Raw genomic sequence first — 11,589 nt, forward strand, 5'->3', positions numbered from 1 at the left:
GATTGGTTAGATGATAGACGCCAAAGAAAGATGGGTCCTGAAAGAAAACCTGCTCCAGAGTGTACACGACGATTCACCTTTCAGCATGAGAATGACCTGAAGCATATAGCCAAGCTAATGCAGGAGCGGCTTCAAGACAAGTCTCATAAAACATCTGTGGAGAGACCTGAAGAAGACAAAGTTTAGAAGTTTACAGATGCGTCCCTTTAATCTGACAGAGCTTGAGAGGATCTGACAACAACAGGACAAACTCCGCAAATCCTGGTGTGTAAAGCTTCTACAAAGTATTGAATTAAGGGTCTCAATGCTTTTGTCAATGATGGATTTCAGTTTCAGATTTTTCATAAATTTGCAAAATTGTCAAAAACATGTTTTCACTTCTGGATTGTTGTTCATGTTTTGGATTGTTGAATTTTGATTGATTAGCAAAGATAGAGGGTTTATTAACTTAAATCTACAATACAAAGTGTACAAGAAGTGGTCTGTATATTTTCCCAAGCCACATTAATATATAGATCATATAACACATATATATAATATATATATAATATGTCACCGTCAAAGTTTGTTCATTCTTGATACTAATCCTTGTTTGGTGTCTGTACTCAGGTTCAGAGAACAAGCCTCGGAGAGTTGTGAGGAGCATTTCTGAAGGAAATCTCAGTGTCCTCGAACCTCAGAAATCCAAGTCCATTTTCTATAAAACATCCCAACAGTTCAAACGAGTGACCAAGCGGATGTAAAGCAGCAGGACATTTTGCATTTGTAGATATTTTCACACTCTACCATTTTCCGTCCAGATTCATCTTTTTAAAATATTTTTCTCAAAGCCTAAAAAAAAGTAGTATATTGTTTAGGTTTGTCCAACACAAATGCTAATATAGTGAGATAAAATGTAATCTTATGGTTTTTAATTCTGCCTCACACTGCAAATAGAAATTTTACTTGACAGTTTCTACTTGATTGTATTGGTCATCTGTTTAGACTAAATTTCCCGGGGCAGCTATTATCAGAGGTAGACAGTGCATGATCTCAAATTAAGGAACGGCTGCAAAAATGAATCTGCTTTACACTGAGCTGTTTGTGTTTTAATTTTTTAATCTATTTTTCTTTTGTACAGTTAATAGCAAGTGGTTATAGAAATTTCATAATAAAACTGCTATAAATGAATATATCCTCTCCTAATTTCTTTTTCTTGTTATTGGTAATTTTTTCTTATTTAGATAGAATATTTCATAGTAACAATAACAAGTTAGGTACCTGCTATGATAAGCTAGTACATGCACCTCCCACGAACCAGAGTCTGTTGTAACATGATGGCAGAAATGATTGAGAGTGCAGAAAATATACAGATTAATGAATAGAATTAGTGTAAAGTAATGGCTATACATTTGAGAGTTGGTCACAAATTACAGAAATATGTTTAGATAGTTAGCTAAGAATACTTGTGTAAAATTAGTTACAATTAATGTATAAACAGTTAACAAAAAGCAGATAAAACAGATAAATGGTTATAATAAGTAGTGTAAAGTAATAAAATAAGATAGCCTTTGAGTCCCACAGTGGGGAAATTCAGTGTTACAGCAGCAATCAATCAAACTGCTCATCAAAGCAGTAATCAATCAATTGTTGAAAAAGTTAGCTAAGTGTAACAATAAAATTGGCTTAAAGTAGTGGATAGACTCTGGAAATAGTTAGCTAAATGTAATAGAAAAAATGATTTGAAATGTTTTTTGTTTTTTTTTTAAATGTAAGAAGAATTATTGAACTGTCCAGCTTGTGCCACACCAAGTTATAGTGGAATAAATGCAAACCAACCTAAGCACTGACACTTCAACTGTAAGAGAAAATGTATCAATAACCACTTTTATATAATAAACTGTTAATTACCATCCAGTTTGATATCCATTCAAAAGCATGATTGTATTGTCGATGGAGGGGTACTTGAGCTTATCTGATGGGGTTACAGGGAACCACTGCTAAATACCATTTTTGAACTGTATTTCAAAGATATTTTAGGCTTTATGTTGCATTTTTAGCTTGATCAAATGTGCAGAAGTGCTGGGAACAAGCTTTTATTAGAACTCTATACTAAAAACAAATGTCACAAAATACCTCCTGGATCCGTCTGTGATGAGGGTGGGACCTCATTGCTCTGTCTGGAGGGAACTAGACTTGTCACTTTGAATTCAGTCTTGCAACTTTCAGTGGCACAGCATTCGGTGTGATCTTTATTTTTAGCTCAGTAGCTCAATGCATATATCAGCACTGTACTGCGCAAGCACTGACACCCTCTCATGCTCTCATTCACAAGAATCTCTTCATTGTGTGTGTGTGAGGGAGAGGGGGAGAGTGTGTGTGCGCACACAGGGAGGCAGGTCTTGGCTAAAGTTTATTAACTTTCTCTTAGCCAATGGGGCGCCTTGTGCGTTTTTCCTGCTGACCAATGGGACAGACTGAGAGGTTGGAGGTGGGTGTTGCTTAGCAACTGCAGGTAGAATCTCAGATCATGTCGGACCCATTGTTTTATCTTGCCTCCATGAGAGACATTACATGCTATGTGTTGTGATTTGTTAGTAAAAAAAACACCTCTGTGCAAATGCGTCACAAAGTTGTTAACTCTATTTTTGTATAATTAAACAAAGATCACAATGACTTTAATGGCATTTCACCCTCAAGACTGAGCACTTTCAATTTGTCATTATGTTACAACATGTAGATGTCAAAGCAATTTTTATTTTATTGTTTTATGTTTTTGCTCCTATTTACAGCAGTATAGGAAAGTAGCCTTTTCTGAACCACTTGGAGAGTGATATGAGTGGTAATAAACATAGACACACACAGGCTGCTAAAAACAAAGATGTAGATGAAATATCAGTGTGTGCCACATTTAACCTGCCACACCCCCAGATGCCATCACACTAAAACACACACACACAAACAGCACTGTTTCAATTAGTTATGATTTTTTTTTTTTTTTTGATGCAAGAAACCTTGAGTGTTTCTAAATGAAACTCAGAGTTTTTTCTGGTAAATCCAGTGTTTGGAAATAGCCTTTGAGAGAGACACAGACTACCACATACAAATGTAAGCATATGATCCCTCCTACAATGTTCCTGACTCCCACAAGGCAGCACGTCACAGCTGTGAACTTTTCGTCCCCTGTCTAATTAGATGACCTGATATCTTAAAGCAATATGTCACAGTGGAATAACTCGTAGAGAGCTGACAACCAGCACTGTCTGTCCCTTTACCACTAATAGTGTCGTTTGTTGGCTTTTGTTTTACCTCTGTTAGCCTAAAAATGATGTGTAAAAGTCACCTGAAAATAGGTATGAATGCTTGCTACACTTACTGTGTCTCATGCTGATGTGAACACACTAAAAAATGAAGATTAATATTTCAGTTTTAGATAGTGCTTTAAATATTTGTCAAGAACAGCCTTGGTATTCATTATTTTATGAGCCTCCACACTTCCTTTTTGGGGGGGGACATGTGCATTTGTGGATAGTTCAATTCAATGATAATGAAGACAAAACATGGGAAAGATCTAAAGGGAAAATCTGTTAGTATTTGGTTGTAGAAAAATTAAATACATTTTATTTATTTATTTAGTATTTATTTTTCAGTCATAAAAACAGCATCATAAGCACAGCACTAGAGCATTGCTTCTGCTCATTGTCCCGTCCCGTGATGCTTAATGCAAATATTTAAATGGGGGTTATGGAAATTCCTGGGATGCACCCTGGATTTGGCATGTAAAGCAGGGCCAAGAAGATTGCTTTTTACACCACATACATTTGTGTCCAGTGAATCCTACTGTGGGAAGCAAAGGAATAGACACATAACTATAAAATAAAATCAGAACATTGGAGCACATTTGGGGAGATACTTCAGCTCAAGAGGCTGTCAAATATAGTGATTCTGGATAAGGTAAGCATTGATACCTTTACAGAGATTTCAACAAGTGCTAAAATGATTAGTCGATCATTTGATTAGTCAGTGATCAGAAAATTTGCCGACAGGTTTGATAATTCATTCATTTTAGTTGTTTAACTGGCAGAAAAGCTTGATTATGACTGCTATAATGTGAGCATTTCCTGCTTTTCTCTAATTTTTCTTCTTTTGAACAAAACTGGACATTTGAGTCTTTAGTCTTCTTGAGTCAAAGGTGATTGTGATGGGCAGTTGTTAGTCTTTTATGGACTAAATAGTTGATCAGTTAAGTGAAAACTGGATCAACAGATTGATCAGCTCTGAAAATAATTGTTGGTTGGAAATTTGCAGTGCAGATTTTGTTTAAGCACTGGTAACCTTAAATGATACTGTACACAAACATGCCATATTGTAAAAGAGTGCTCACTTTTGTCTGTCAAAACCTGGTTGTGGTTTGGATGACTTGGTTGAGGTCGAGCTGAGGTAACAACAAACATCACTTCTCAAGGACGCCATATGTGTACTGTCGGTCACATACAGAAAGGAAGAAAGAAAAAAGTGAAAAGCAGATGGTTTGTGTGTGTGTGGAGTGGAATATTACCAACAGTGTATTATTTTTCATGATACTTGCGACAGAAATTTCTCAGATATGTTTGTTTACATGTTTGTTGGCCATCCTCTTTTTTTTTTTCTTGCCCAGCAGTTTTTTCTTTTTTTTCCCCAGATACATTTCATTTAATAATCTCCCTTTACATTTTACTCAGCAAACTCAGAAACAATGTGGCAGCGAATACCTGGCTCCCTTTATCAATACACAGCTGACTGTTGACAGGACCTTGTGCAGTGGTTATAGCGGGGGATGGGTGAGATTTACAGTTTCCTTTACCAGGTAATGTCTCCTGTTGTGAAACAATGTGACAGAAAATCAGTACAGCTGTGATGGCTCAGCAGTGTTCTTTGCCCCTCTACACTCTCCTCCAGGAGCTTATCCAAAGCCCACCTCAAATGTACTGTATGTAGCCTGTGGATGACTCATCCTCAGGAGAATGAGCTGTACGGTGCAGGTAGCCTTGCAAATAAACATTTCACGATTTGCAGAGTCTACTGAAGTCCTGTGCTGACTTAAAGTCTGAACCCACAGACAGCAAACACAAACTCTGATAAACCAATTCTATTATGTTATATTACACATGGTGTGAAATAGCCTCCTGTGTTTGTTGCACATGTAATGACTACATGACTAAAACACACAACACTGAGACATCAGTTGAGGCTAAAGAATTTTTTTTTAGCCATTTTGTTTATTGAAAAGCGAATTTGTCATCATTGCAGCAATTGCCATGGAGACAGGGTTAAAGGTAGAGTAAGCAGTGCTGGAGAGAGACAGTTGATATTTGAACTCAACAGCAAAACAAATACACCCTCCCTCCAGAGCTCTTTCAGAAGCTCCGCCTCTCAAAATCATGGACGTGCATTGCCAAAGCACTGGCACAGTGGTGGAATCCAGAGCACCTTATATGGTGTGGAAGTTGATACTCTTTCCCAGAAATGAAGCAAAACAAACCTTAAAATATTTTTTTAAAAAATCATTAAACAAATAACATGCACACAAACAGCACCATAAAAGTAAAAACTAGAGAGTTACTTGTTTAGATTCGTTCTTTCAAAACTACAGAGACAGAAGAGAGGACCGTAGGTTTTTGGCTAAGCTAACAAGGAAGGTAACATTACCCGGCATAACATTTCAAATTATGCATTCAACCAGATAAATCTACTGTGCTAGCAAACTTGCGTCTTTACAACTTCGTGACTGTAAAGCTTTTTGCACATTGTACGGCTAAATAACATGATACAGAGCAAACAATGAAACATGCAGAGAGGACGAGACCGTTTCCCACAGCTAGCAGACCAGCCGCAAACAGCAATACTCGCAACTTTCCTGCTACTATAGCCAACATCACATCAACAGCATATATTGGCAAAATAAGAATCAAGCAGAATGTCCATGTGCAAGTAATTCAACACTTCGGAACACACAAATATGACACCAGGACCGGCCTGCCAACGAACCAGTTGGGGTTAGCTACTACAAACAGAAAACAAGACAAAATCATACTGACCTTTTGACAAAGCTAATGTTACCCACCTGTCAAGCAGAAACGAGAACAAACTGCGCATCTGTCTTCATGCCTTTCGTCTCTCGGAGGTCTTTCCATCAAAGTTGGACTGGCCATACACAACTTTTTACCAGTCCCACCAGACCCTGTTCCAGACATCTTTGTGCGCCTGTCAATTGGGGTGCAGGCCAGTCACAGCAGAGAAGTCCAGGTCTGAATTTCTTTCCAGTCCAACCATGCAGTCTCCACCACTGGAAAGCCTCACCAATGTTTACACAGTTCTTCCCTCTTGCCTGATCACAGCACTTCTTTTTCAAATCTTTACTCTTCTGACCCTTCTCCTCTTTGGCTGTTTGGCCATCTCTCCATCTTGACAATGCAATCATGTTGTGGAGTATATTCTGCTATCACACCACCACCTGTAAACATTTCTTCCATGCCTTCCAAGTTCTTCTTCGCCTTCACCTCCTGTCTCTGCAGTCTCCCAATCAGTCCCATTCAAAACTCAACACGGTCTGACAGCAACAGAAGGGCAGAATACTCCTTCTCCTTCCCCCGGTATTCCTTAAACTGGCACTATCCGTTAGCATCTGCCAGATTTAGCCTCTGCACACATACAGATGCTGTTGCTCATCGGCTGAAATGGTTTGGTGCGAGCTTTTTTGGTTATTTCCTGTTATCAGATCCTGGGCTGTGTAGGACTACCGGAGTATTTTTTTTCCAGCTACACTGCACACTGAGTGGATGAATGTTGTGGGAATATGCAGACATTAAAATTATCTCTTTTTTTTGGGAGCTGTTCATTCAGTTTGCTGGATCCTGCTGTTCTATCATCTTTCTGCTGTTTTCATTCTTAAGTTTGTCATTAAAGCGGCAGGGTTCTCATCCCATGACAATGTGGCCTAAGTGATGCTTATATCAATGCTTTATCTAAATATCATTAATTTATATTTGACTACTCATCCGTGTGGAAAAATGTGTCCTTTGTATTTCTCCTATTCTAAATACTGGGAACAAGTCCTAATTTTGAGGGTACGTCTGCAAATGGTGGGCACGTTACCCCTTTTACCCAGCATGCATGTCTTCAGGGACAAATCATATGAGCAGGAGCTGTGTTTTCGGTGTTTTTGGTTTGTGACTCATTAAAACAAAGTTACATTCATTTGCAACCCTTTGTCATAGATTGGATATGTCTACAGGGTAATGACCATGGAAACCAAAGGATGATTAAACCTTCTCAGATTATTTTATTTAGTGCTAAAATTATACAGTAATTTACAATAAAAAGCGGATATTAGTTGAAGGAAAGTAGATTTGTGTGGAAAAGTGTAACCTCAATACACCACCTTAAACCCTTTATCCATCCTGACATCCTTTTAATTCTACAACTGGACTGCAACTGGTCTGCCCTGTTTCAAATAAAGTTGGAGTCACAACTCATCCATGTTACACCCACACAGGTGTTTTCACGTGTTTTGCCTGATAAGACCACCTCTTAGGACTGTGTGGGTGTGTACAGACTGAGCTTGATTCACATCTGCATCACTCTCCTGTTTGTTTTGTTTTGGAAGTACAACTTAACGCCTTTATGGCCCTTATTAGTATGTGCAAATAGTTTGGTCACCTCAGGTAACAGAGTTACTGCATGAGAGAAGCTCCATTGGTATTCTCCCCCACCATTAATTTCACATTTTCTTTTACAAAACCCTCTTTGTTTCTCAACACAGAAGCACAAGTCTCCTTGATAATTTATCAATAGGTGTATGTTGCTACCATCAGTTTTAAATTATTTCATCTGCATTTCTGAGAAATACTTGTTTCTCTGTTGCTTCAGTATGACTTCTTCCTCTTTCAGCTGCTCCTGTTAGAGGTTACCACAGTGGATCATCCTGCTGCATGAGCCACATATTTGATTTGGCATAGGTTTTACACCAGATGCCCTTCCTGACTCAAGCCTTCCATTTATCCAGGATTGGGCCCGGTACTTAAAATGCGCTGGTTTGTGCATCCTCACAAACCACCACCTACATCCCCACAAACCGCCACCCAGAGATCAGCAAAGGACCTGCTCTATCACCTGAGTCATGGCCCCTCATCTCACTTTAGTATGACTGATGGTTCTAAATATGACACCTGTGAGTCTGAGCCACCATTGGTATGGAGAATAATACATAGTTGTTTTAAATTAATCCAAAATTAGCCCAGAATCTCAGCGTTAATTGACTTAAACTGATGAAAGTTTGATCAGGTTTCTACAAAGCATAATCTTTAGCTTCAGCTCGATATTAGCAGTTCATGCAACATAATTTGAAGGTCATTGAATGGATGTTTCTTACGAAAATGCTCCATGCAACAACACGTCGTCCAAAGTAAATAACAAAATACATTTTTTTTGTCCATGCCCTATAGAGCAACACATAGAGGCATTTTTTAAATTTGATAACCCTATCACCTGCCATACAAAACCTGCCTTACAAATCACTAACAGCATATTTAATGTTTGGCATGGCTTAAGCACAAAAACAGCTCAAGGTTCAGTAACGTTTCTAATCATGCTTCTAAAAGAACAATGTTGTATTGCAGCTGGAAAGAGAAAATTAACAGCAGTCTCCCATGTTAGGCCAATCCATACCTTCTGTGTCTGAAAAGGTCCACTTCGGTCTGCGTGACTTAAATGTCGTCATCTGCCCATGGCCCCAAGGGCACATGCAGGCGTATACATTCAACCCAAATGGCTCCAGAAAACAGATCGGAGACTTGTTTTGAAGAGAGGTTGTACAAGGAGATGGGCTTTAATCACTGTAGAAAATACCCACAGAAAAAAAGCCAATATCAGTTGAAGTGTACGCTATGTTTTGAGTATTTCCAAACAGTCCTTTCCTTTGGAACTAGTTTGTGAACCATTGAACTACCGCATTCTTACGCACAAGCGCAACTACAGCGCACAACGCATTACTCCGCAGATCAGCTGTTTGAGTCAGACAGAGCTAAGTGTAGGTGCACTTATACATGGTGATACAGTAGTTCAACGGTTGAAAATATTTTGTACCAAAGGAAAGGGCTGTTTCACGGCAAGATAAAGCGGTGAAAATATTCAAAATAAATGTACAGTTCAAATGATATTAGCTTTTTTCTGTCTGCATTTTCTTGAAGTAGCTAAAACACCTCTTGTGGCTGGCCTTGTTCACAGCAGCACATCTCTCAGCTTCTGACTGGTGCTCCTAGCTGCTTTTCTTAACTGGCGGCACACTGATCTGAATTCACTGCTGGTAATACACCGACTACAGATAAGTACCTCACACAACCCCACATCAAATAACCCAAACTATCACTTTAAGCTGTTGCACAATATATTTAGTCTTTCTGCCTTCCTCTTGTTTTCTTCTACTTCTTGATTTGTATAGTGGTCAACAAACAACATTGTGTTGCATTACCATCCCTGAGTGGAATGGAGTGTAATTGGGAAATTTGAATGCATGCACAGTTGGACACCAACTGTAGTATGACTAGTACTGCGTGTCTACGTGACTGGGGTAAAGTCTTCAAGGCTTTAATGTCCAGTGTTTTGCTAACCCAACTATCCACAATATCACCTGACATCTTCCTTTTCTCTTCAGATAATTACTGCAGACACTACAGGGCTTTGCCACTCTAATGTAAACGAGTGTTGTTTTACTGTGCTTGCTGAAATGGTTAATACTGTCAAGTTTTTTTTTTTATTGCATTTCGGGATCAATACATCATTATGATACTAGTTTTGCGTCTCTCCTCTTCTCCACTTTACAGTTTAGACAATTTACTGGATATCTCAGGCAAAGAATTGGCTGCTTTTATAGCAGTTGAGGCAGAGCTGAAGCTGGTAGATTTTCTTTGGTTGTTTGGTTTTGCAGTAAGTTATTGTATCGTAGGATGTAGTAAAGTGTGTGCCTGCTTATTTTTATGCTCTCTTCAAGTGGGATCACTTTCGCCTCATTCACTAGAAGAGCCATCTGAATGACCCTATGATATGGAATTCATAACATTGTGCGTGAAAATGATAACTTCATAAAGGATTAGAGCCCATTTAAGTTATTTATCACTTTTTGTTGGTTTTGTTTGTGCACATGATGTTGAAGGCAACATTGTCAGTGCTTAAGCCACTTCAATGTTGAGATGCATATTAAATTATAACACTTTATTTGTAGCCCTTTTGCACAAGTCTAGTTTTCGTTTAACGTAAACTCTAAACTTAATCGATTTAGCATTGCATTCCTATAGCATTGTTGGATTCACGATGGACAATTAAATTTATATCTAAGCTACAGAGGTCTGGGAGGTTTTTGTTATCGCTACAGAACCAGCATTAGCATTAAACCCTATTAAGTTCGGCATTAAAACCACTAACTAGCCTTGTCCTGTTCCCTTTCGTAATACTTCTTTGTTATAGAGAGTCACTGTGGCATCCAGTCTGTCCTCAGTTCAGCATGAGAGGATGAAGAAGTAGCACTGCTCAGAGGACATATTGTAACCTCTTGCCTTGTCAACGACGGCTGAAGCTCTTGGCAAGAAAACATTATCACCACCACCTGCTTCCAGCAAGAAACCACGTTCAGCGGCAGAGTAAACTTACACAGAGCACCTTTAAAGCATTTGACAACACCTTTGGGTGGTGGTGATTATCAATTAAATGACTTAATCACAACAATCATTAACAACTGTGAAGTTTAATTAATGATAATGTCAGTTTTCATGGTAGTGTAATGCCAGCCTCATGCACACCCTTTCAAATAGCGTTACCATGGATATTATAGTAGCTATATGTGGGCTGGATTTCTGCAGATGGAGCTTAATTAAATTTTCCTCCTGCCTACCGTAGCTTTTAACCTGCAAAAAACTGCACCTGCTTTCTATGGATGAAAAATTTTCCAGGTAAAACCAACCTTCTCAAAGTGTGTGAACTTTAAGAAATCAGTCAGAATGCACAAATAACCACACTTATATCTCCTCCCACTTTGTGTGCGCTTCTCCCTCAAATGCATGTGGGAGCAAGGCATGCTTCACTGCTGACACACAGAGGGCTTCTCTGTCAGATGACAGGAAACAGCACTTCCAGGCCAAGTACCAGTTTGATAAATAACACCCGTGGCTCCGGGCATACAATGCGTCTCAAACTTCAAAATGTGGCCCTCAGTCTTTGTCTCTCTGGCGTAAACTGTAGCACAGCTACACTCACACACACACACATGCTCTCACACTTTTTCCTTTCATGCGTACTGTACACACAAACACTGGGTCTCTCTCTCTCACCCTTACTCTCTCTCTCCATGATTAAAAAACAATATCCAGCTTATAACTGCAAGTTAGTCAGACACCCACACTCATTTGCAGTGAAAGGCAAATGACCCTGGTGATGAGTCATTGCATTCACTCAGAGACTTGCTTTATTCAACACACTGAAATCTCTTAAGGCAGAGCAAAGCAGTGGCCATGGTGCACCATGGTGTCTCTGAGTGAGCTCAGGTGTGCCTTGCCTTTAAAAAAATCAAGCAAAAATAGC

General features: G+C 39.0%; 1 protein-coding gene across 2 annotated transcripts in view; it reads left to right on the plus strand.

Annotated features, from left to right (window-relative positions):
* kif18a (kinesin family member 18A) overlaps window positions 1-1,170 on the plus strand; it is a 29,121-nt gene extending 27,951 nt beyond the window's left edge. The window contains exon 18 of one of the 2 annotated variants that reach the window (XM_071488696.1): window positions 610-1,170. In XM_071488696.1, coding sequence (XP_071344797.1) covers window positions 610-743 — 134 coding nt within the window. In that variant the 3' untranslated portion in view covers window positions 744-1,170. The remainder of the gene's footprint in view (window positions 1-609) is intronic. The other variant, XM_071488697.1, reaches the window with a different exon arrangement.
* The last annotated feature ends 10,419 nt before the right edge of the window (window positions 1,171-11,589 follow it).

The sequence above is a fragment of the Trachinotus anak genome, unplaced genomic scaffold (genome assembly GCF_046630095.1).
Source record: "Trachinotus anak isolate AG129_WGS33_773 ecotype Australia unplaced genomic scaffold, CSIRO_AGI_Tana_v1 ptg000011l, whole genome shotgun sequence".
Classification (NCBI taxonomy): Eukaryota; Metazoa; Chordata; class Actinopteri; order Carangiformes; family Carangidae; genus Trachinotus; species Trachinotus anak.